At 32.0% G+C, this 26,572-nt stretch overlaps 6 protein-coding genes across 6 annotated transcripts; 2 read left to right on the top strand and 4 right to left on the bottom strand.

Annotated features, from left to right (window-relative positions):
• Positions 1–1,024: 1,024 nt before the first annotated feature.
• LOC124927910 (transcription factor LRL2-like) lies at positions 1,025–2,503 on the top strand. Its single transcript, XM_047468414.1, has 6 exons — positions 1,025–1,112; positions 1,200–1,337; positions 1,571–1,636; positions 1,914–1,979; positions 2,063–2,122; positions 2,206–2,503. The coding sequence occupies exons 1-6, from the start codon at positions 1,047–1,049 to the stop codon at positions 2,347–2,349; spliced, it is 540 nt and encodes a 179-aa protein (XP_047324370.1). The 5' UTR covers positions 1,025–1,046; the 3' UTR covers positions 2,350–2,503.
• Positions 2,504–3,576: 1,073 nt separating this feature from the next.
• Positions 3,577–4,926, bottom strand: LOC124926376 (uncharacterized GPI-anchored protein At4g28100). The gene is made up of 2 exons (XM_047466585.1): positions 4,125–4,926; positions 3,577–4,034 (listed from the first exon to the last, which is right to left on the bottom strand). The coding sequence occupies exons 1-2, from the start codon at positions 4,743–4,745 to the stop codon at positions 3,714–3,716; spliced, it is 942 nt and encodes a 313-aa protein (XP_047322541.1). The 5' UTR covers positions 4,746–4,926; the 3' UTR covers positions 3,577–3,713.
• Positions 4,927–11,147: 6,221 nt separating this feature from the next.
• Positions 11,148–15,075, bottom strand: LOC124926986 (external alternative NAD(P)H-ubiquinone oxidoreductase B1, mitochondrial-like). Its single transcript, XM_047467320.1, has 10 exons — positions 14,912–15,075; positions 13,315–13,606; positions 13,016–13,222; positions 12,677–12,927; positions 12,382–12,601; positions 12,204–12,308; positions 11,871–12,134; positions 11,662–11,783; positions 11,467–11,586; positions 11,148–11,381 (listed from the first exon to the last, which is right to left on the bottom strand). Exons 1-10 carry the CDS (start codon positions 14,989–14,991, stop codon positions 11,294–11,296), a joined length of 1,749 nt encoding a protein of 582 aa, XP_047323276.1. The 5' UTR covers positions 14,992–15,075; the 3' UTR covers positions 11,148–11,293.
• Positions 15,076–16,646: 1,571 nt separating this feature from the next.
• Positions 16,647–18,896, bottom strand: LOC124925573. The gene is made up of 2 exons (XM_047465610.1): positions 18,426–18,896; positions 16,647–17,498 (listed from the first exon to the last, which is right to left on the bottom strand). The coding sequence occupies exons 1-2, from the start codon at positions 18,814–18,816 to the stop codon at positions 16,810–16,812; spliced, it is 1,080 nt and encodes a 359-aa protein (XP_047321566.1). The 5' UTR covers positions 18,817–18,896; the 3' UTR covers positions 16,647–16,809.
• Positions 18,897–22,111: 3,215 nt separating this feature from the next.
• Positions 22,112–23,659, bottom strand: LOC124926784 (putative uncharacterized protein DDB_G0290989). The gene is made up of 2 exons (XM_047467081.1): positions 23,317–23,659; positions 22,112–23,243 (listed from the first exon to the last, which is right to left on the bottom strand). The coding sequence occupies exons 1-2, from the start codon at positions 23,512–23,514 to the stop codon at positions 22,155–22,157; spliced, it is 1,287 nt and encodes a 428-aa protein (XP_047323037.1). The 5' UTR covers positions 23,515–23,659; the 3' UTR covers positions 22,112–22,154.
• A 2,069-nt stretch (positions 23,660–25,728) lies between these two features.
• Positions 25,729–26,571, top strand: LOC124924610 (transcription factor DYT1-like). Its single transcript, XM_047464623.1, has 2 exons — positions 25,729–26,034; positions 26,104–26,571. Exons 1-2 carry the CDS (start codon positions 25,888–25,890, stop codon positions 26,569–26,571), a joined length of 615 nt encoding a protein of 204 aa, XP_047320579.1. The 5' UTR covers positions 25,729–25,887.
• The last annotated feature ends 1 nt before the right edge of the window (position 26,572 follows it).

Below are 26,572 nucleotides of genomic sequence, written 5' to 3' on the forward strand. Positions count from 1 at the left end.
GCATGGTAAATCGCGTACATTTAAAAACGCGAATTACTAATCACGCGTTTCATCTAAATCGCGGTGATGAACTCACGCGATTTAGATGAATCGCGTGATTGGTAATTCGCGTCTTTGAGCGTAAGAAATGGCGCCGAAGGGGTATTTCCGACATTTCGCGGGGCAAAAGGGCCCTTTTTGCCAACTTTAGTAGGCGGGGGCCCTTTTTGGAATTTCCCCTGTTATGGGGGCCATTTCATCAAATTTCCCGGAAAAAAACACGTTCTAAAACCCTAGGCCAGACCAGACGTGAGAAAACTGTGCAGCACTCTACCAACCTAGAGCGAGCGCGAAGATGAAGAAGACACACCAGTCCTCATCATCCTGAAGCTGCCGTACAACATGGGCACCGCCGTCGCCGTCACAGTCACCGTAGCCTAAGACAGTACGACAACCATTGTTCTCTTGACCTTATCATTTTTCAAACGGGAAACATCTTTCCTTACACGCCACCACCAGCTGTTCGTCGTCAGGTGCGAATAACCTCTTCTCTTGACCTTATCCTTTTCAAACATTATGTTCCAAGGTTTAGTACTTATAAAACTTAATCATCTTACTCTGTTTTGATACGAGGTTAATTTTGATACGGTTTATATATGCGTAGATCAAAATGGAAGGTGAATCTTGCAATGAGAGCCTTAGGCAACTACTAGCATTAACTTCTCCTGTCTATGGCGATGAACTCTCTCTTCCATATGAACATGTTCAGAATCATGAATCTCTTACTGTTTCTGAGAGCAGTTACGCACCTCTTACCCTAAATTCATCCCAGTGGATGGATCACCAGAATTACATGAACTATCTCATTCAAAACCAGACCTCTTTGCTCCACACAGAAATGCCATATAGTAGTAACCCAGGAAATGTATCTGGATCTGATTTTGGTATTTGCTCACTTAATGTTCAGGATCTAAAGGTAAACCCTAATGCATCAAATTGTGATTGTTTATTATCAATTGAATGGACAACAATATACTAATTATTCCTTTGAATAGGTCGAGCATCCTATGCCTTGTAGTGAAGATGACATAGTAACCAACATCACAAGTGCTGAATATCTGGGCCATTTTCAGGTTTGCTTAGTGTCATTTAAGGGTCATATTTCATATTAAGAAAGTTCTATCATGACATTGTGATTGGTGATTATTTGTGTCATTTAGGCTTCTCAGAATCAAGGGAAGAAAGATTCTCGTAGTCCTCCTGTAAAGCGTTCAAGAGTTGCACAAACAGTTCGAGGTTTTTCATCTAGGTCACGTGGTGGATCAAGTTCAGCTCGCAAAGCTGGAACAATGGATCAGGTAGGTTAATGCAAATACTTAATTAGTTGATGATGGCTTCTCAAGTTAGTAGCAGATCAACACATTAATTTATCTTTTGCTTGTGTAACTTCAAACATTTCCCTTTTATTATATAATTTGCCACAACACCTGACCAAGTAATAGTTAATGTTTTTATTGTTCTTCTTTTGGTTGTTGTCATTGATATTAAATGTTCTTGATTATCCTCTATACTTTATACCTTTTTTATACAGCAACGCAGAGCAAGAATTGATGAAAGACTCGAGGCCTTGCAGGAGTTACTTCCTAGTCCGAAAGAGGTAATATGTTGTAACAAGCAGACAATCATGTTGTTCCATGGCTTATGTTTATTGCCTGCTCTTGTTCCTTATCTGTGGATTAAATTAGGTCACAAAATTATTGAATCATGATCCATTTCACATGTGTAAGCACATGCTTCTGGTTTCTTAGGGAGTATTGAATCTGTCTTGTACTTAGTTTAGTTTTGCAAACGTTTCTATATCTCGATCCAGGTACAAAATAATATAAAACCAAGTTTCTCTTAAAACAGTCATAAATCGGATGCATGTGTTACAGGGTGGTCAAGCATCTGTACTGGATGATATAATTGATCACATTAAGTATCTGCAGTTTCGGATAAAGGTATAGTAAGTATGATTGTTTCTTTTGTTATATAAAGGTGCTAGAAACCACAATATCAATCTGGATTCAAACTCATCATGCAGGACTTGAGCCAAAACAGACTGGCTGGTGAACCTTCATCCTACCCATTTGTTTTCCTTGAGGTAAATAAAATATTTATTTATTTATTTTGGTAAGTGTTCGGTTTGATCGTGATGCAACAAACGTGTAATAATATGACAAACAGGGATACGGGCATTACACGACCCAAGACAACATGCTGAATGAGCCTCTTGAGGAGCTGATAGGGAAGTTACTTGAGGTTAATCCTTTATCAGTAAGCGAATTGTTGCAGACGAGGGGACTTGCAATCATGCCCAATTGTTTTTAATGATGGAGTATCGAGTCGAGTTGTTGTTTTACTAATTCAATCTTACTGTTTGTTTGTTTGTTCGTTTGTTCTTCGTATGTAATATGCTTTTGCCCCGTGAAAAAACAGTTATGTAGAATCTGATACATAACAGGGGATGCTTTTGCTTGTTAAACAATTAGCCTATTAGAAGTTTTTCATACGAAATTAGAATCTGAGTATATTAAAATACCTTAATATAAGAAAATATATTAATAAAAAAAAAAAGGAGAGAAATGAGTAGCTAGCTACTTGACAAATTAAGGAGACAGACATTCATGCGTGATTCTCTCCACCTTGACAATCGAACTCTACCTTTTTGAAATTGTCAACTTATACTCCCCATACCATTTAATTATTCAATTGTAACATTATAATATATGTTTTGATTCGCTCGGGAGTGTGTGCACTTATATTTTAATTAATTCTCATTACTTCAATTCACATTATTACTATTGAATTCTTATATATATGGTATGATCTGAATCAAAATAATGAGATGAAAAACATTTGGTCATCCTTATTTCTTTTGAGATAAAAGGAAGTTTTATATTTGGATAGGTTATATAGCCATTCAAGAAAATTTTCACATGTTGAGGATGAGTATGTAGAGTTACATATGAAAATGCCACTTTTTTAGGTTAAACTAGGAAACATGAAAAATAATTTATCATTGTAGAAAGGTTATGCTAGCTATCCAAAAATAAATAATATTAAAAAAAACAATTTTTTTATGACAAAATATTCTCCCTTTGATAAGGTCAAAATATACAAACAATAATTAAAGTGGGATGGAGTACAAATATACAAAAAAATCAAAGAAATATATGGAAATGTGCAATACTTTAAATTATGAAAATGGTAAGTAAATATGAATATTTTTACAAGCTTAATTTTATGATTGGTTCCCACATTTAAATTTTCCAGACAAAGAGTTTCCAAATCCCAACACTCTAAAAAGCTATAAAAATAATTAAAGATAAATAAATCTTGATAAAATCTTCACAAACTAAAGTTATAATAATACTTTTCAAATAATTAAAAACATTAATATCTATAATTTGTTTTGAAAATATTGAAATCAAAATTTGTTTAATCTTAAATAATTCCGTTAATAAGATTGGTAAAAACAAAATAATAATAATAATAAAAAGTGTGACCGAAAGAAACAAACAACGACAAACGTACAAAACAGAAAATGCCGAGCCGGGTAAAACATATTTTCTTGAAAAAGCATATCAGTACAAAAAGACCTGTCTAAATTTACAGTGTGCCAAAAAGACAAATAACTCCCTCTATCTAGCTTCACGACGAAATAGATTCCTGCTCCTCTTCTAGCCCGTGTTTCAAAGTAGTCTTAGTAGATAGATAAGGGGCAAAACTGTAAACCAAACATGTCTAATAATCGTCGCCGTCGTCGTCGCCGGAGAACCTGACTTGTCAAATTGCAATGAATTGACGGCGAGTGGCATGTTTTCCTGATCAGGACTGCACTTAGATTGATGAGGTGGGTGCGCACTATACATCAATGCCCGGAGCACCGCCGATACCGTCGGAATATACGCCGTCTTATTCCGGGCAAGTAGCCACGTCAAACCCATCAACTGACAATCCTTACTGAATATCTTGCTCGCCCGGTCGCCACCATTTTTACTTCCACCCTTCAACTGTGCAAAGGGTGTTTTAGTCAATCAAATATAAAGTGGTAAATTAACTTGTAAATAGAAAGAAAGGGGGGGCAATTGTTAATTAATTACCTTCTGTAAAGAACCGAGACATTTGGTACAGCCGGCGTAGGAAGAGTTATGGCAGTTACGTTCAAGTTCTCTGACGGCGGCGGTGGGGGTGGGAGTGGCGGTGGCGGTGGCGTTTCGGGTGGCGGTTAAGTTAAAGGCGGCGGGACAGCTGAGTGAACTGATTTGATGTAGACGGATACCGCAGAAACAGAGGGCGGTATCGCAGGTGGCGTTTGGTTGAGCGATATGAATGTTGCGGTTTTGTAGAGAGGTTTCTAGAGAATCGATGCATTTTTGTGAGTCGTCTGGTATGAATGGTAAATCGGAGGATTGTTGAAGTGATGCTGCCGGAGCAATCTGTAGGGCGGAACGGGCGTGTGCTGCGAAGAGCCAGGCGGCGAGAACAGGGCAGCAACGGCTGCGGTCGAGATTCCGACCGCATGCATCTTTTACGCCGCCGAATAGTTCTTCGGAGAGGTCGAGACGGCAGATTTGTGGCGTGGTTTGGACTGGGAATGCTGGGACTGTGTTTGGAGTTGTGTCGTCGTCGAGTGGTGGTTTTGCTGGTTCGGCTAGTAAACTTGCTAGTGAATGATTAAAGAGGCATAGGAGTAGTACTACTAATGAAGAAGAAGACGCCATTTGTGTGTTGTGAGGTGCTGCAACTACAACTATGGAAGCTTTTTAGAGATGAATTCAGAACTGTGCAGTTTCTCGTTCACGTGTTTGGCGTTTGAAGCTGAACTTCTGACTCTCTCTCTCTCTCTCTAGGGGAGTAAAAGTAACAGAGGAGAGAGAATGGGGGGTCACAAGTCACAACGGGGAAGAATGATGATGAGAGAGACGACTCCCCTATTTAACCTTGGTTAGCTTAAAAATAAGCTGATTTTTTCAATTGTTTGAAAATAATGAAGTTATAAAATTGAATTTGAACCAATGCTATTAAATGGGTTAATATATATATATATATATAATAATAATAATAATAATAAAAAAATTGAAAATATTATTTTATTTAAATTAATATCTAATAAAATATTTTAAAGTATATTTTTAAGGTAATTTTTTATTATTTTTCCAAAACCCAACTTGGGAACTGGAATTTCCAAATGACATAATATATATAACTTGAAAATATAACTCAACAATAGTAAAAAGTTAAACATCTATACTTTTTTTTATACTTAAAACTTTTATTGTATAAAATAAAAAATTAATATTCAATAAATTACATCATATCATGTTAATTAAAATTAAAACTTTAATTTAATATTTTAAGTTGATAATTAAAAAGATAGGAGTGATAGGCCAATGAAATTTGGGGAAAGAATTATTTTCCTTTACATTTTCTCTCCCAATTATTTTTTAAAAAAATATATAAAAGTACATTAAGATAAAGATATTTTTAGATTGATTTAACTTTCTAAATTATTATTATTATTATTATTTTGAAAAAGATATTTATATTTAAATGAAAAAAAATAACAATTGACATGATTTTTTTTTTATTAAACTAATGTTAGACAATTTCACAGCAGCAGGTACCAAAAATTAATTGGGATGATAACTCAAGTTTATCCGCATTCATTCAAATTTTACATCAACTATCAAAAATTCAAAAATCACCTAATAAATCTCAATAATTATATTACACAAAATTGAAATATAATCCCAAATCTCAAATCCTAATAAAACAATTCCAACCATTTAGATTTCCTAATACTAGTTGGAGTATGATGGATTGACAAATATTAAATAATATTACAATTATTTTTTAAAATTATACAAATGTTAAGAATTTTTTAAAGACTCCAACTCTTTATTTAAAAAAATAATAATAATAACCCGAAAATAAAGATCAGAACTCTATTTTTTTTTATTATAGATCAATTGCAATGAGAACTATATGTTATTACATTGCAACTATATGGATGCACCTAAAGAACAAACAACTCTAGAACTATTGATCCATTATTGTAGCCGAGATTTGTGCATTTTTTTGTAAAATTATTCTTAACCTATGTCAATACACATCACATGTTTTTGACTTGGAAATCTTATTATTGTATGGTGGATTGATTATAAGAGTCTAAAAAAAGAATTAAGTGTATTTTTGAACATTATTAAAAGAAGTGATTGGGATGTTAATTGACGGGGTGCGGAGAAAGTGGGTGGTTTAGACTTTAGAGAGAAAAGAGAATGTGGGGGAGTAAGTAAGATTAAGATGGGAAGGATACTATTGTTACATGTTGCTTGTCTCAACTCTTTGGCATCTTCTAATGTCCTTTTCTTCTCATTTTCCATCTCTTCTTTCAAAACTCAATACTAATTAAAAACCATTTTCTTATTTCTAATCACATGTATAGTTTATAGTTGTCAAAATCCTCATCATTGAAGTTAAATATGCAACCAATACATTATAATATCCCCAAAGATTGATCTCGGGTCACCGGTTCTTTTAGGGCGATGTTCTTGTGGTCCTTTCTCATTTTGCTTACTATATATGTTGTTTGCTTAAACAAAAGGATTCATTTTTTTTAATGGTATAAAAATAAAAGAAGTTTTTAAAATACACATTTGGCATTTACTAACTTGGAGTTTAGTATAAAAATAGACATGGCCTTGTGTGCATGACAACATATAGCCCTTTTCAGGTAAAGTGGGTAGCCATGGCCTGACCATGTATTTGAGCAAGAGTGGTCTATTTGCTTGACAGCCTATAAACATATATACAAAAAAATATATTATTAGTTTTTTTTTTATTTCAATGTATTGTATGCTACCACTCACTTTTATTTTCATGGAAAAAATAGATAATATGTAAAGAAGTCAATAATTAAGTCCACCCACGATTGTCCATTTTTCAAACCCACAAAAAAAAGTAACAAGTTAATTATTATATATTGTAGGTTAAGTTTATAACCTAAATCTTACTTAAAAACTTAAAAAAATTAAATCTTACTTAAAAACTTAAAAAAATTAATTATGGAAAGTTGTACTGGTTTACTCCAAAGAATAAACTCTAATTTATAATAAAATAAAATAAAAAGTTCAATGATTAAAATATAACTTTGACAACTCATTTATAACATTTGTGGGAAGCCTTATTATATGGGTGAATATACATTAATATACAAATTCTGTTTTTATACGTCTTAGACAAAAATTATTTTGTGGGCAATCTAAAGTGTAATTTTATATTGAATTATTACCCAAATGGACAAAGATTGGTTGCTTTAGAATTTGTGTTAATCTGCAAGTCATATTGTTTCTATATGCATGAATGCGACTACACCATGAGTTTATTTGAAATTAATAATCTTTAATAAATGTGTTATCGATGATGTGTCTTATCAAAAACCTTTTTCAATATAAAAGTATATGAATATATAACCCAATGTATTTTATTATTAACTTGAACACAAAATAATATGCTGACCACATTTTAGTGATTAAATAAATAGATTAGAAATATTTTTATAAGAGTGAGAAGGGAAAACCTTGTTAACATGACCGTATCCACTATTCATGCATTTGGGAATTAAAAATAATATAATAAAAATGTTTGAAAAATAATTGGACTTTGGAAAGGTTGCAAAAATATTGATGGTCCAATTATGTTTAGAAAATAAAATAATATATATATATATATATATATATATATATATATATATATATATATATATATATATTTATATTGATGGTCCTTTCTATCTCCAACTTTCAACTTTTTCAGAGTAGATTCCCAAAGGTTACATTCTTATGCTTTTCTTAATTATGCTCCTATCATATGTTACATTAAAGGTCATAGGTTAATTACTCTTCACCCTTCTAATTTTGTATGACTAATTTTTACTTCAATTTATCTCTCTTTTTATTATTTTTTAAAATACATGAATATATATATTTTTTTAATTATTTATTTTCTTTCTCAATACTTTTAACATCATTATCAAATTATTTTTTATTTTGATTCAAATTTGACAATATATACCCAATAATTTTTAAAATTTTCAATATAATTCAATGTTTGTTAATTTAATTATTAAAAAATAATTAAACTTACTTTTATCCACTCTTTTATTTAAAATTTTCTCATTATTTTTCTTTAAGCTCACCTCAAATTATTTGGGATTGCGGCAAACCGTACCTTAAATCATAAGTCTATCCATCATCATCATCAATGATTTTGCAAATAGTTTTTGTCCTTGGATTGGGTTATTTAAAAACTTATGGAGCTCGTTTGATCTTTGGTTTTTTGGATTTTTACTGGGTTTTATCCTAAAAAACCTAGTTTGATGAAATTTAAAAAAAAACTAGTTTTTTCTTATTGAAAGACCAAAATGCCCTTAATTATTTCTCTCTCTATTTAGAAAATAATTGAATAATTTGGATAATTTTGGTATTTGATGGATAAAAAGAGAGATAAGATTGATGAAGTGATGGTTGAAATGATTGTTGGAATTTTGGATAAAATCTGGGTAAAACCCCAAAAACCACTAGATCAAACAAGGCCATGGTATAAATATTTACAAATATATATATATATATATATATATATATATATATATATATATTTGAAAATAGATAAATATTTTAATAATTTGAGTGATAAATGACCAAGTTACTATTTTGGCACATGAATTTATGGCGTTTTTTTTTTATCAAATTGAACTCGAACTTTTAGTTGAGTTATTTGGGGCTCGAACATTCAAATGTTTTGTCATGGGAGGTTTTTCCTTAAACAAACGTTTATTCCGTCTATTTTAATTGACGTAGAATCAGGAGTGGATCTAGCCCACCCCGAAAAAAATTTTATTTTTACGATAAAAGTGTGACATTACCCTTAAAATTTTTAATTATTTCAATTTAATTCACTATTTATTTTTCTAATTCTTAAAAAAATGACATAACTTACCTTTATCCACTCATTTATTCATAATTTTTCCTAAAAAATTTCAAGTTCACCCCAATTAAGATTCTTGAATTCGTCAATGTGTGGATAAGGCCGACAATTTTGGACCCGACACGAAAACACGACCCGAACTGAACACAGAAAAATCAGGTTAGGGTCATGTACTTTTTTGTCCGGGTTAAAATTAGGTCGACCTATTTAACCTGATTAATAAACATGTCAAAATCGGGTCGACCTGAAATGATCCAAAGTAAACCCGATAACCCGTTTATAAGTTTCTTTTGTTGAGTTTTTTGTTATTTTTTCCTGCTAACTCACTCATTTTTTAAAAAAAAAAATTATAAGCGGATTTGTGATTTAACTTTATTTTTTTGTGTTGATGTTATTTTAATTTGAAATAGAGATATGCGAATTAATTACATCGGGTTTGGTTCGAGTTGAGTTAGGTAAACCAGGAATCACAAATAAACATGTCAGGTTTAGGTTAGAGATTTTGACCCAAATTACTAAACAAGTCAGATTCAAGTTAGTATCGTTCAACCCGTTAACCTGCCAATCCGAACCCGCAAACCTGCAAACATGAAACTGACCCAAATTGCCACCTTAGCGTCGCATTACATAGTTTTAATAATTCTAGAATCAAATACATTATATTTTTCTCTTCCTCCACATCTCTAATGGGTTTTCTTTTTCTCCGACCAACGGGTTTCACTTCCTCTTAGTTTGAGAAAGAGAGAACTCATTGGAGATATGGAAGAATATAGAAAATATGATGGGTTTGATTTAAGAATTCAGATGACAATAAATTAAAATTATGTAATGTCCCGTCAATTAAAATAGACGGAATAAACGTCTCTTTGAGGAAAAATCTCAAATGACAAAATGTTTGATAGTTTGAGTCCTCATGACTAACTTAAAATTCGAGCCTCACACGATTAAAGCGCCCCAAGTTCGATCCTAAATATTAATTGGGTAATTGATTGATTAATATATAAGTAAGAGAATAATAAATTATTTAAATTATTCATAAAAAAAAAGTTAATCAAATAAGTTTTATTAGTTATTTAAATATTTTAACCTCCAATTTTATTTATATTAATAGTTGATATAAACAAGCAAATTTGTTGATCATAATGACAAAAGAGAGAGGATATACAGCTATAGAGACCATAATCATCTAAACAAGAAAAGAACCTTGTTAAGAACAATGAAGCCGGCAACCATAAACATGATTTGATCTTCTTCTATCCCTATAAATATTTGCATGTTATATTCATAAGAATCAACCTGAAAAATCAAAGCTTTTTGAATCCTCTCAATTAATTATTCAATTAGGTGCTTGATCCATCGTTTCCACATGGCTAAAACAATCATTCCATTATTGTTTGTTCTTTCCATCATCATCATTGCTGTTGCTTCCACAGCTGAAAGCAGACTGATCCATGGAAGTAATATATATAAATATTAGTTTAACTTTATCAATATAATTTGTTTAATTCATATGTTTGATTTGCAGTTGGATTTGGGAAGCAGACCAGTCCTGTTTGTGATGAAGTGTATGGAGCAAAGAAAGGAGACTCTTGCTTCACTGTTACCAAAAAGTTCAATCTAACCTCTGAGTTCTTCAGTGCACTAAACCCTAATCTCAACTGCACTAGCATTTTCGTCAATCAGTGGTTATGCGTCGATGGATACGTTAATTAATTCTTAATAAGTAATTAATTGCTCCTGAATAAATGATTTATAAAGATCATGCAATAAATAAATATGGATCATCCTTATTCCTGTTATTATGTTCCAAGGGTATACCTCTGTTGAGTTATGATTAAATATTGTAACACCTACTATAATTTAAATAAACTTCCCTTGTTCATCATTTAAAATTTTGTTATTTTTTTTTCTTATCCTAGTTTATTTTCAAATTGGTTAACATGAACCATTTTTAAATCAGAAGAACAAGGATGATTAGTTAAATTAACTTCAAGTTCACCTCATTATAGTCTAAATTTCTAACATTTTCTTTAAAAAAAAATTAATTAATGGGATAGCACAATAAATCATCTTCTCGAATTTCACCACAAAGATTTGATCAGAATACACAATGATGATTCAAAGCAAATTAGAGTCTGGGAAAACATCATATAGTTTTGCTAACAATGAAATATACATTGGTTCAATCTTGACTGCATATGAACCTGAATAATGTCATGTTTTGGGGGACCAATCTTGGCTTAAAATAACCATATGCATATTACAAATCGATCAAATTTCAACCTCAAATACGGCTTGAATCTCTTCCGAAAATAAACCTTCTCGTCCAATCAGATACAACAAGAACTCTCGTCCTCCAGCTGACTTGTTTGCTATGCATCACAAATGACCAAAATTCTCATTGTCAAAACCCGAAAGCAGAGCAGCAAACAAAATATAAAAAAAAAAAAAACATACCTTGCATATATAGAGTACCAAAGCCACTGAGTGCTGTGTCCCATAGACACCCAATCTCCTGGAAGTTCTGCTGCTGCCTGCTCTCCACCCAATGGAGCAAATTGTCCTAAATGCTTGTAGCTAATTCCAAAAAAATATATTAAAAAAACATTGTTTTTGGTCTTAAAGTGAATCAATCCTGGAAATTTAAGTTACCAAAAAGGACGAAATTGATGGCGACCAGTGCTGCTAAAGTGTCGTGGCCCTTCTGGATTCTGTTCGCAATGAGTTTTGCGGTTAAAGCAACTAGAAAGATATGTTCCTTGTTGAGCAGCAACCTATAACAGAAGAAAATATCATCATTTATTTGAAATAACCAGCAAATGTAAAACAAATCTAAGTACATGTTTGAGAATCCACAACACCTGAGCAGTTGCTGGAAAACTCTTTGTTTGAGAATCAACTTGAGAAAGGGCGGTTTTAAACTGTTCAATTGTTACTTCCTTCCTTTCCTTTCCATCACTATCTTTCAAGAGATCTTGAACTTCGGATATATGATTGTTCTTCAGATAAAGTTCAATTTGCGGGTACCTTATAAGGATATCTTCAACAACATCTTGAAATTCATACTTTGTGAGGGTACCCGATTTATCTTTGTCTGCAGTCTCGAATATATTCAAGATGTCTTCCTAAAACAACACATGGAGTCGAAATTAATTGTGGGCGACAGATCAAATTTAAAAGTATATGTTACACACCTTGATTTTTCGTTGATCCACTGTAGCACAATCGCCTATAGCATATACGTGTTCACTGCCCTTTACCCGTAACCACTCATCAGTTGCTAGAACTCGTCTACTGCCCTGAATTGAAAAGAAGAAGAAAAAGCTATAACAGAAAGACAAGAATGTAGTTATGAAAAACAAACAAACAGACTTGGCCATTTGTTTTCATTAAGTCTTGAATAACAGGACGGCTGCCTATTCCAGTAGACCAAACCACCATTCCATGAGGAACAGAGAAATCCTGCCCGTTTGCTTTCAGCTTCATGTCAATATGTTTATCAGAAACATTTACAACCCGCGATCCTGTTAAAACTTCTATACCATCTCTTTTGAATTTCTCTTCAGCAAATGAACTTATTCTTGCATCAAACCTACAAACAAACAAAAACATGATAAGGAACAAGAGTGAAAACATAAGAGGTTTATGTTAATGTTCTTCTCCTTACGTGTTCAGAATATGGTCACCAGATTGAATAATAGTTATCTTCACTAAATCTTTCACTGAAGGATAGAGCTTAAACAGATCTTCCTCAAAAAAATCATGTAGTTCAGCTGCAAATTCAATACCAGTTGGACCGCCTCCCACAATTACAAAATGAAGATTCGTCCTTCTTTCTTCCTCGGTTAGATCTGGAAGGACAGACTTCTCGAAACAATCTATTACACTTCTACGGATCGATTGAGCATCCTCTACTTCCTATAAAAGAATCATATTGCTTATTGCTCTTCCTATTACACATTTTAGAGAAGATGAAGAAAAAACATTCATGTTTTAATTGATCTACCTTGAGAAAATGGCAGTGTTCTAGAACACCAGGAGTGTTAAAGGTGTTTACTTGAGCTCCAACAGCAACAACAAGGTAATCATATTCCAAAGAGAAATCGTTATTTCCAGCTAGATTATCGTTTATATTAGATCTACAATGGATTCTTTTATTCTCTGGATCAATCTTAAGACATTCTGCCTCCCAAAAGTGAAATTCTCCGCTTTTCTGCCAAGTAAAAGAATGGCTGCTGCTAATTCAGCAAACAAAGAGAACATGATAATAATAATAATAATGAGAAGAAGAAGAATCTTGTTTACCTTCATCAAAATGTTCCTGATAGGTTCAACAATACTTCGAGCTTCAACAGTCCCACATGTTACACTAGGCAATAAAGGAGTGAATGCGAAATAGTTACGAGGTGACACCACCTGAATGTCGTAGGAGGAGGTATCGATATCCTTTAGGAAACTAATACCTCCCCATCCAGTTCCAAGAACCACAATCTTCTCCTTCTTCTTCGTTGTCGGATCACTTTGCTCTGGCCCAACAATGACAGGATTTGCAACATCTTTATGTGACTGTGCGTATGCCAATAGGCTCCCACTGCCACTGCAATTGGTTTAACCAATTCAAGATTGTTAGTTAACGTAGAACTTTTATTGAAAGAAAGAAGATTTCTTCATGCATTTCTTTTATCTAAATAAGGTAAAGCAAAACAAACATAATTTAAAAATTCAAACAAGAATTTGAGAGGAAATTCACTCATTCCTTGTGCACATATTCTTCTGTTGTAAAAGGGACATTATTTTTTCATCTAAATTACCTGGTTTTGTGGACAAAAGATAAAACAGAGAGAAAGAGAAAAATAAAATTTAGGTTTTGGGGCAGCAGCTGGAGACTATTTCCGTAGGTCAAAATTTGGATGGTTAGTTATTTCTAGGGCTACGTTCTTCTGTTTCTTTAGGCTTCTAAGTCGGTTCAATCGAAACCCCAGAATTACAGAATTGGTATGGTTGGTTGATGTTGTTTTTTTTCAAAAAAATTGTATAATTTTGATGTAATTAATTAGACTTTAGTTTAATTATATATAGAATGAACCTTATTTGTAAGGTTATTGATGACAGTGAGTTGTTGAATAATTTATATTTTTACTCTTGATTTAATAAAGTTTTTCACGTTAAAATTTATTTTTTTATTATAATTTTGATTTCATTCTATTTTACTCATTTTTTATACTCAACTAATATGTAAAAAGGTACTATTTTAAAGAATACATTTTCTTATCGGATTGACTCTTACAAATCAAACTATATAAGTCGTTCTTATTATATTAGTTTCTTTATTATATATTATACCTAACTTATTAATTAAGTCTAAATATAATATTCAATGCAATTTCTAACTGTAAATACAAGACCTAATTTCAAAAAGAGAAAACAATTTATATTGGTTATAATCCGAGAGTTGAGTTCAGGACGAACAAATCAGATCTGACTTCATAATGCTACAGTTAGTTAGTTAGTTCAATAGTGACTAGCATATGAATTCAAGACGTCGTGAAAATTCTCTAATCATCAGTTCATCTAGAAGTTTATTCGGGGGAAGAAGTTTATCATCTTCCAAATTGTTTGTAGAAATGTCGATGGATCAATATCCAAAATCAGTCAATGTTACGGATCTGAAAATGACTTATTCTTCTTCTTTTTTCTAATGCAGAATCTATATGGAAAAGCCTTGAAAATGATTCTACAAGCATATATACCGAAGACATAGGTAAAAAATAATCCTATGTCCTACAATTTGTTACCAAAAACCTTGATCCCGATCCCCGAGAGATAGCGATTCTACTTTCCAAAAAAGTAATACAGATAGAGAAAGCTAAGTTTAAGAGTGAATAGAGAGAGAGATCCGAACCTGACGGAAAGGAGAACTAGAAGCTTGGAATATGAAGAGTGATCATTGATGAGTCTGCTCAAGCTTGATGAAAACCTCATTGTCAATCATAAACAGATAGAGAGATAGAGAGAGTGTGTGTGTGTAATGTGTATGTATGTGAGAGAGAAAAGGATAAGGAGAATGAAGATCAACCGTTGGTGCTTTAGTAAATAGTAACAGCTTGGATGGATGATTATAATAATAATAATAATAATAAAATAGTATTCTTTCTTATGGACCAATTATTGCAGTCGACTTCCCATTTGCCCGGATTTTGAATTTTTTAAAATTAACTTTTTTTTTGTCATTAATATTATATTTATTAAATAATACCATTCCAATTTCAATTAATTTATTACCAAATATAATCAAGTTGCGTTTTATTTATTTACTAATTTTGGAAAGTCAATAGTTAAGCTGAATAAGTTCGGATTGAAGTTTTCAAAATATATATATATATTTATCATTTAAAAATGAACATGGATAATAATTTTAACTACATTTCGATTTACATAGTGACTAACGACAAGTTTTTTAAAACTAGTTATATTTATAGTGCGTCTCTAACAAAAACTTTATCTCGGTATCTATAGAAAGAGGTGTAGAAATAAAACATTTCATTAAAAATCTCGTTTTTTGTTTTATTAGGAAGCTATTGATGGAGGAGTCTTCATATTTAACAAATTGAAAAGAAAAAAAAAAGATTTCATCTCGATGCAACATTTGTTTGAAGAGTAAAGAATTCATTAATCACATTCTTTTTTATTGTGACGAGAATGTGGACTCTTATGCATAACCTCCTTCCATTTCAATGGAATACATCATCAAAAGTCGCCCACTTCTGGGTCAAATTGATTGAATTGAGTTCTTGACTTTTAGCAACAAAATCGCGGACGATTGAAAACCAATTTCCCTCATCATGTGGTGGACACTATGGAAAGAAAGAAACAGAAGAGTTTTCGAAATGAAAAGTTATGGATACTAGCGTCTCAAAATTTATGTTACACGTGTTTGCCTCAATTCGAAAAAAAGAGACTTGTACGGGATGGGATGAGATTTTTCGATCTTATTGATATTTAAAATTATTATGTTGTTTCTTTTTTATTATTTTATTTTTTTCCTTCTCTCTTATAACATTTGAACGCATTTTACGTTTTTTTAATAAAAGTTCATATTTTAAAGAAAATAATAATGAAAAAAAATTATTGTTAAAATTATTAATAAATAATGATAAAATAAAAAATATTTTAATATTTATATTTTTAATAAATTGAGTAATGTATTGAAAGAGAGTGAGGTGATATTTTTTTTATCAAAAAGAAATGAAGAACCCATTAAAGTATAAACTTTGAAAGAATATTTTGTTTTCTTCTAAAAAAACTTGTTTGATTTGGGATTTTCTTGTTAAAATAAATTATTAATTTTAATGGGACAACAAATCAAGAGAAGCCGGGTTATACCCTTTCAAACATTTTTTTTATGATTAAATCGTAGTTGAATAAATGCTTTTCTAGGTTAGAAAAATAAAATCCCATACAATTTTAATTTAATTAATGCGAAAAATATTTGGGTATAGTTATAACTGGGGAGAAGACAATAGGTTGAAGAGGTCATCAAATGATGTTTAAAATGTCATAAATCTGAATTCTATACTATTGTCAAAACCGTCCATATGGGGATTTTTATAATTTACCAATTTTTATAACTTAAAATATCAATAAATTATATTAATTAATATAATTTTTAAAACATCATCTTCCAACCAAAACCAAATCAAAACTACAACAAAGCTCAACACACAACTAAAGCACCTTCTGGTTTCTAATCAAAACTAAAAACACAGAACATTATAATAAATAAACTAAAAGAGAGTCGAGTCAAGCTACCATCCATCTCAAATGTCGATACCCAGCCCATTTAGCAGCAACCCGAATGCCAATGGCCATAGCAGCACACAACAAAGGAACTGGCACCTTTCTTCCGCCTTCAACTTCCTCCTCCTCCTTTGAAGGATTCCTGGAATGTTGAATAACCGCCAATGCAGCATACGATGCGATCACCACCACTCTAACCCATGGCTGTCCAACCGCAGCCATCACAGCTGCACCGGGGAGTAGAGAAGAAACTAGGTCCCTCTTTTTAACAATTCGGGCATAGCCAAACAGTCCAAATAGAAGTGTCCAGAAGAAAGGCTCTGATATATAGCTTCTCACCGCTGCATACCCAAACAGGCCAGCTGCTGTTATAAGATAAGGTTGGCGGTTTACTGAATCTGGAACCACTGCTTCTCCAATGGCGAGTACAGCAGATGCTAGAATTATACATTTCGTTAGCTCCCCAACTGGAGTATAGGCCAACATACCCGAGTAGAAAGCTCGAATAGCATACAGACTCGTCTCTACTCCTCTTATCAGACTAATGATTGGATCCCCAATCAACTCCAAAACAATGGCTAAAGCAAGTTTTAGGAGGGCTATAAAAAAACCAGCAATACTTGCCAAAGCTTGTTTCCAGTTATGTAACTCCCATATTGTAGCACGCCAGGCGTATAAAAGGAAAACCAGAGCTGCAAAATAACAACAAATCAGAACAAGTACAGGTATGGTTTAGAAATTCGGGTATTCGGAACTTGTATAGAAACTAGACATAATATTTTCCAGAATTTCACTAGGTGTGCAAAAGGAAATTGGATTACTTTTTGGCAAATGTGACATATTACTAAGCTACACTGGACAAAAACCATTTCATCCGGTTTCTATCAGAATGTGGGTCCGAATCAGATTTTGTTTGGTAACGGGGTGTATCCAACCTTTTAGACCAGCCCAAATCCAAATTGCTTTCTCGGTTGGAGCTGGAGGCGATGTCTAATTGCGCTAGGTGAAGGCTAAAAAATCCATCTTGGAAACTGTACAAAGTTCATAGTAATCTAATCGGACAGTTGGATAGATCGTTTCACACCAAACATATTTGGATTTGTATCAAGAAATTCATCAATTTCTCAGCTAGATCAGGATCCAGGTGAAAGCTGCTCTAGATAGAACAAAAATAGGTGAATTCCAGAGTTAAGGAAACCAACCTCCCATTAGTCTATACTAATTCATCTTTTTAATGAACACACCAGGAAGTATCTCCTTTAAATTCAGCCATAGAGGAAGGTTAACTAATAAATCTGCAATTGGTAACAGTTGGAAGCTCTTCAATTAGAACAAGCAATAAACTTCAGTTGCAAGCATGGTTGAATGGTTGCTGCTGTATTGCACATTACATGTCCAATTAGAAAGAAAAAGGAGTGGTTACTGCAAAAGGAGCTCATGGGAACTCATAGAAGCTGATTTCATCTGATGGACTTCAGTGAATATGAAACAATTCAATTACACAAAGGCATGTAAGCCTTGGCAAGTTAGCTTAAATCATATCATTGTTCTCATTTTAATCGATCAAATTATAAATATATGCAAACAGCAGCGAGCGACAATAGAAAGTAAATCAGTACCTATGAGCCAAGGCCATCTTACAGGGCGGTCGGGGGCTTCTTTGGTCAGATACCTGAACCGTTCAGGCATGGTGCTACCTCTTCGACGTTCTTCCTCGACCTTATCAAAAGCTGTCGTGTTTTCAGTTTCTCCATTTCCTGCCACGGCACAAAACCCTCCTCCTAGCCTCCTGCGGAACAATAAAGTAGAAGTGCAGCCACTAAATTCTCTTGGAAAACCATCAGCGGCGGCGGCGGCATTGGTATTGATGGATTGTCGGGGGATTGAATATGCGCATAACGGGAAGGCGATGAAGCGAGGTTGATTGTTGAGATGGGTACGGGAGGCGAATTGTTTACAGCGATTGAGAGAAGGGTTTGGAGAGGATAGAGAGGCAATCGTGAACGACATTTGATGTAATTTGCTTGCAAGGTTTTTAACAAAAACGCCGCCGGAGATTTAAGACCTCTCTATCCATAAGGGAGGAGGAGGAGGAGAAGTTGTTTTTCTTGCTTCATTATCTTTTTAAGGGCCCTGTTTGGTGATTTGAAAAAAATGACTATCATTATTATTTTATTGTACAATTTATTTGTTTTTTTTTCACTACAAAGGTAAAAAGTTTATTTACCTTTAATTCAATTTTACATTACTAATTTTTTAACCAGGTTAGTTTTAAATGTTCAAGGATCTGGTGCTCGTGGTTTGATTCATTTTCACAATTTAAATAGTTTTACAATTCATTAGTTTATATGAATTGTCTGTCCCGCCAAATAATTTATACGGGTTTGGTTGAAACATTAACAACCCATTTGAAAGTGGGCATACACAGGTCAGCCCGCTCGGGCCGCAGACCTATGCGGGTCGAGCATGGGTTGGCCCGCGGGTTGACAAAAAAAATCTAATCTAATTTATAGCCTTATAGACATATGTCGCATAGTCCTAGTTTTTTTTCTCCCCAGGCAGTGCAACAGTCAATACTCAATATTTCGTCCATCGGTCGCCGGCTACTTATTTGTTCCGTCTCTCTTCTTTTCGTTATCGCCTTCAAGGGTTCGTGGATTCAAACTTGGTTCCAGTTTCAGAAACTTCACACTGAAAGTCTAAAACTTAACATTCTCTTAAATAACAAATTCATTTTCGAAATAGACTCCTCTCAAAATCAAGTTATTAATTTTGATATTGATGAATTTGAAAGTGCTAAGAATTATGATATTTGAATGTATTTTAAGAAAATAAAGAGTATTGATAATATAGAAAAAGATGAATGTAATAGAGGCAAAAAAACAATATAAATGTGAGGCAAACATTATGGGACTTCTACATTGTGGCGCATGCTAAAACTTTATTTTCAAATTTTAGTTACTTTGTTGAATTATTTGGTCAATTAATGTGTATTGATAGAAAAGACTATTGTTTGGTGTGTATTTGACTATTTGATCATGTTCTTGAACTCTTGTTTTCTAGAACTATTAATAATTTTTATTTGTAGTGAAACAATCTGCGGGCCAGTCCGCATAACCCGCAACCCACATTGAGTTGGGATGGTTTCCCAAAGTAACCTTATTTGACGTTCACTTTCCCAAACTAACCTAGTTTGTTCATTCATTCTCAAACTAACCTAGTTTACTATTCAAACTCAATTTTTTTTTTTTTAAATTTAAAATTCATTATATATAAACTAAATTATTTATAATTTGTATATATTTTAAATTACTATTTATATAAATTAAATTATTTATATTTTGATATATATTTTAAATTATTATTTTGATAAATTTGATTATTTATATTTTGATATATAATTTAAATTTAATTATTTTTTATAAATTTGATTATTTATATTTTAATATATATATATATTTATATAGTGTAATAATTATTAAATAATTCTAATAAATAATTGATAAATACTAATAAATTTAAAATATTTTAACCATAACAATATAATAATTAAATATTTATAAAAATATTTTTAAATTTATCAATTATTTATTAAATATAATAAAAAAATTACCATATTTCTATGGTTAAAATAGGGTAATCTTGTTATTATATTTAACTAAAAATGTTATTATATTTAATAAATAATTGATAATTAAAAACATTTTTATGAATATTTAATTATTATATTGTTATGGTTAAAATATTTTAAATTTATTAGTATTTATCAATTATTTATTAGAATACTAAAAGAAATATTTATTACACTATATAAATAATAAATGAAATGTAAATATATATATATATATATATTAAAATATAAATAATAATATTTAAATTATATATCAAAATATAAATAATCAAATTTATAAAAATAATAATTTAAAATATATATCAAAATATAAATAATTTAATTTATATAAATAATAATTTAAATTATATATCAAAATATAAATAATTAAATTTATAAAAATAATAATTTAAAATATATATCAAAATATAAATAATTTAGTTTATATATAATGAATTTTAAATATAAAAAAAATAAATAAATAAATAAATAAACTGAGTTTGTAGGTTAATTTGGGGATGAATGAACAAACTAGGTTAGTTTGGGAAAATGAACCCCAAAAAAGATTACTTTGGGAAACCATTTCATTGAGTTGAGTTAAGTTGAGGATTTTCAGCTCGCTGGAATGGGGTCGGTCCGTCGTCGACCCATCAAACGATGAGTTTTTGATGGATATGTCCGCCCCGCCATGGGTTGGCCCGACCGCTCTATTGGCAATTATAATCTGTTATGTGTTTTTCAAACTGAATAATTTTTTCTCCTTTGACCAATATTTGACTAGGAAAAGATGTTAGTTGTGTTCTCATTTCTGCATTAAATACTAATAAACACAATAAAATATATAACATCATTATTATAATTATTTATTTTTCATATTTTATCAGAGTTAAATTTATTTTTTTATAATAATATAAATTTTCAATATATAGAATTTTATCATTTTATATTTTTTTAAATAATATGGTATAATGTTGCCCCACGGGAATTTCTCAAAACCGAATGGGGGTGTGAACGATAGTAAAACAAAATATTATGAGTAGAGTGGAGCAAATATGGTAAATGCATTCCCCACCCTAACTCGCATCATTGATATCCCTAATTCTAAGTAAGAATCAAATTTGTGACATTTAGTCTCTTCAAAATTATTCTTGTCACTAAAGTTAAGTTAGTTCAATTATATAAAGTTTATATTTACATTATTTGTTAGATGATCAAAACTCTTATTCAATCCTCTAAATCTAAGGCTTTTTTTTAATTTGGGTTTTTTTAAAATAGATGCATAAAAATAATAATGATTATTGGTGATTTGAAAATATATGAATTTTTTTGGTAAAAGTATTACAAAAAATATTAATATATAATAATAATAATAATTTGAAATAAAAATTATTTTAATATATTAATATATAATAAAAATTTGAAATAAAAATTATTTTAATATATTAGTTAATGAATGAGTTAATAAAAAGTATAAATAAAATAATGATTAATTAGTTCAAATTATTTAAATAACTAAATCAATGTAGACCTAAATTAACAAATTAAAAAATAGATTTAAGGTAAGCCCAAAAGACCAAAACTCATATCGAATATTTTATAATAGAATATTTATACATGACCATTTAAAAAGAAAACAGGTTGAATTGAGATTTGAGAGGGAGATGTTTAATCAAATGGTAATGATAATAGAAATCAAACAAGATTAAAGTGTTTAAATTCATATAATTTTTTTGAGTAATTAAAACTCAGGCTGTTCTTCTTCTTGATGCTGTTGATCATCATCATCATCCTCCCCACCACCACCATGTTCTTGTTTTGAATCCACATCCTTTCCACCTTCTTTAATGTCTGCATTCACCGATTCCACAATTTCAACAGGCTTAATGAAATTATTCTCTTCGTCGTCAACCACTGTAACTTCTGAGTGTTGATAATGATCAGAATCTGCAGACTCTTCTTTGCTGCTAATAATAAGCCTTTGTTCTTCGTCGCCATTTGTTCCCGTATTCTGATCTCCACCGCCATTCCCATCTCTCTTCAACTGTTCGATACTATCTTGCACAGTACTACTCAACTTAACATGATCTTCACTCCTTCCAGCAGAAATAATATCATCGTTGTTTCGTAATTTCCCGTCTTTTAATCCAGCTTGTGACCTCCTCGATTTGATAAGCATCTTCCATCTCTTCTCCTTATTCGAATGTCCTGATCTCCTGCTCCTGTTTGCACTACCCTTCTTCGACGTCGCCGTGTTTGCACTAGCCGATTCCAGTTTCGTCGCCGGGATTTCTTCTCCATCGCCACCGCCTTCAGCAGCTCCACGAGCTTGATTGTTGTTGTTGTTTGATTCGCTCAAGTCCTGATCTGGTTCTTTAGTTTCGATTATTGTGTTGATAGATCCAACTTTTTCCAATTCAGAACCTAATTCCCTGTTTACAACGTCGTTTTGCTCTTGAGTGGAATTGACGACAATATTGGACTTGGATTTGGATGGATCATCTCCGCTAGCTGACCAGACATTGACAGGAGCTGGATATTCATCATGATTTCTCAAATCCATCGAGGAGGAGGAGGAGGCGGTGTCGTTCTTATCCATGGCTTGTTGCTGTTGCTGCTGTTGTTGTTGCTGCCGGAGTTGATTGATTTCGCTCTGCTTATCCACGATTAATAATTCCATGGCTTTGTGTTCTTCCTTTATAGATGAAAACAAGGATTGCAACTCTAACAACTTGCCATTGAGGTCCGATTTTTGAGCACGAAGGGAGTTTATCTTTAATTTAATCTCCTCTGTTTTGTGCTTCACTTCTTTGGCGTGCTCTCTTTCCTTCTGCAACAACAATAATGATCAATTCAGATCCAGTACTCGTATATGAGTGAGTATAATAAAATGAAAGAGATACCTGGATAAGGAACTGAAGAGTGATGATCTGAGCGTCTTTGTCTTTGAGGAGGATAGAGAAGATGCGGCGTTCTCTGAACATGTGGAGGATCATGACGCCGCCTACGGCCGCCGCGAATGCCAGAAGCAGCATCACCACATATCGACGAGCTCTAGTGTTCTTGATGTGATTGATCGGATGTCCTTTCATATTATTCATTGATAGTGAAAATGAATCGAAGAGAAATTGATTGATCAGAAAGAGGAAATTGAAATGGAGAAAATGACGCTTTACTTCTTCTTCTTCTTCCTCTAGCTGTTCTTCATACAAAATGTACCATCAAACTGCTCTCTCTCTCTTGAACACTTGTAGCAGACTTACAGAGAGAGAAACAAAATGCATGGAAAGTGTGTTGAGGACTAAGCTTAGCTACCCTACGCCCTTCTTCTTCTCTTTCAAGCTCTAATAACTGTCACCTTCAAGTTCTAAATTAACTTAACACCTTTTATTAAATAAATTATTACTAATTACTTTTTTTTTCTTAGTTTACACATGTTTTCATTAGAGATGATAATGGGTCGGTTCGATACTGGAAATATATTTACAATTTCAGCTCTATTTTCCTTCGAGGATTCTTTTAATAATATCCCTGTCCCATTTGATTTTAAAGAATCGAGGTGAGGTCGGGACAGGAACACAAATACATTCCCAGTCAACTACAGATTAAACCGAAGAAAAACCCCAAACAAGATAATTCTGTTTGGTTAACACGAGAGGTTTTTAATTGATATTCTTACCATTACTTTGGAGTTACTTAATCATCGTTTAAATTATAAATACTTCATTTTAATGTTAGACGAAAAGAGGTGGAAACATTTGTAACCCCTCTTTTAATCTAGTGACAAAAGAAGACGAATATTCCCAAGTTTCCAAAGATTTTGGGTTTGAGTCTGTTAGACAAAAAAATTTCACTCATTTAGTTAAATTGGGAGTAAATTTACGAAATATGTATTCACAGGAATTAGTGCTCAGAACCATCGTTCTCAAAAATAAAAAATACTTTACAAACTCAAATTCTTTCAATGTATATAAGTTATTATAAAATTGAAAAAATATTAATAATACAATATTAATTAAAATAAAAGGGTAAATAGAGAAGCCACGTGTAGTGTGAGAGATATGCAATTGGACAGCAAATGCCGGCCTCTCATTGGCTTAACTTTTAAAACGGCTCAGATAAATTGGCCAATCAGACAAGGGTAATTCTGTCCATTCCCTATTAACATCAAAATTCTCAACTAATTCAACTTCACTTAAACCACTATTATTTATTTATTTTGTTATTATTCAAACTCTAATTATTTGGATTTATTATTTCTTTAATAAGAAACCTATCTATTCAATTGTGTATACCCTTTTACGTTTCTTTCTGTCAACGTTTGATTACTTCCACAAAGTAAACACTAATATATATACAAATTATAAACATTATTTTTTTTAAAATAAAAAATATTTTAATTAATAAATTAAATAACGTGATTGAATAAACTGTATATAAATATTTTAATAATAATAAAAATATTAATAAAACATATAATTAAGACCATCTTTTCTACTTTTTATAAAAATCTTAGACATTTTTTTTTAAAATTAGTTTATTAATAGAGAAAAGAAGACTATCCACAAGGCATTTTTTAAATCAAACTTAAAATATTATCTCTATTATATTTTAATTTTTTTTTATCTTTTTCCTTGATTAGGGGGAGGATTGACGCTTTACTTTGCAACTAATTTAGATTTAATTAGACAAAACCATGTGGAATGAAAGGGGAAGCAAAATGTGTGTGAGAAAGAAAGAAAAAGAGAGTATATTATGCATGAAGAATCCCACACATGCATGCATACCTTTGAGTGTATGTTAGTTTTTTTTTTTTTTTTTTTGCTAATCAAGTAAGTATATATATATATATTAAAACTATCACTTTTTTTAAAAAAAAAAATAGACATTACTAAATCATAACAAAAAGTCTCTTTCTTTAAAGTTATATATAGGAAAGAAGAAAAAAGTCTTCTTCTTTTCCAATGCTTACATTGGATTTGCAGGGTAAACGAGTAATTGAGCAAACATTAAATAAAACATAAAACAGAACATGAAGGTTCCAAGTTGTTGATATTCTCTAGTTATGAATCCGGTATAGAACCAATGGGTGAGACTTAGTTACAATTTAGAATTCGTTATTATATGTTTGCTCTAATTTTTGTTGTTATACAGTATAGAACCTATTTAATAAAGGATCCAACACAATCTACCAAGGATCGATTTTTTAAAAAAGAATAAAAATGTATGAATTGAATTATTTTTATTGTTGTTGAATATGTGTGGATGATTTGAATAATTTTTTTAATTGAATGAGTATATATAATGCATTTAATTGTTTTGAATAAAAAGTAAAAAAAAAAAAAAAACCAACATTTTCACTTTTGACTTTTTCACAACAGAAAAAGATTCTTCTCTGTTTCCCATTCTGTGTGTGAAAGAAAGAAGGCTACATGATAAATTAATGTTGCTCTTCTCATGAAGCACTGATCCAAATGGGAGGTGGGGGGCGGCTCAGTTCTCACGCCAGCGGTGGTGACGGCCATCATGCAGCCAAGAATCTCATGGCGGAGAGGCGTCGCCGCGAGAAACTCAGTGGACGGCTTCTCGAACTCCGATCATTAGTCCCAATTATCACAAACGTAAGTAAAGAACAACATGAGTAATTGTGTTAAATCTCATTGATTTTAATTCGATCATAATGTATTCAGATGAACAAAGCAAGCATAATCACGGACGCAATAACATATATCAAGGAGTTGCAGAGGCACGCAGGGGATCTCAGCGATCAGCTTCTTGTTGCTGATGATGATCGTGAATCGGGAACCAATACCATCATTTGTGATGCTAAAGTACTACAAAAACAGAACAAGACATTAACCGCCATATCTAAAGATGCGGAACTGCAGTCGGAGGTGACAGTGGCTGAACTTGAAGGGAACAAGGTGTGGGTAAAGTTGGTGCAAAAGAAGGAAACTACAGGTTGCTTTTATAAATTGATGGATGCCATTACCATGGTTGCTCATGGCTTCAACTTTTCAGACATAACCATGACTACCTGCCGAGGAACCATGCTTTTTACTTGCTGTTTAATTCCACAAGAAGGAGGACAACAACACACAATTGACATCCCAAAGATTAGAGATTTCTTGCAGGGGATCATTAATCAAAACAATTAAT

The sequence above is a fragment of the Impatiens glandulifera genome, chromosome 2 (assembly GCF_907164915.1).
Source record: "Impatiens glandulifera chromosome 2, dImpGla2.1, whole genome shotgun sequence".
Classification (NCBI taxonomy): domain Eukaryota; kingdom Viridiplantae; phylum Streptophyta; class Magnoliopsida; order Ericales; family Balsaminaceae; genus Impatiens; species Impatiens glandulifera.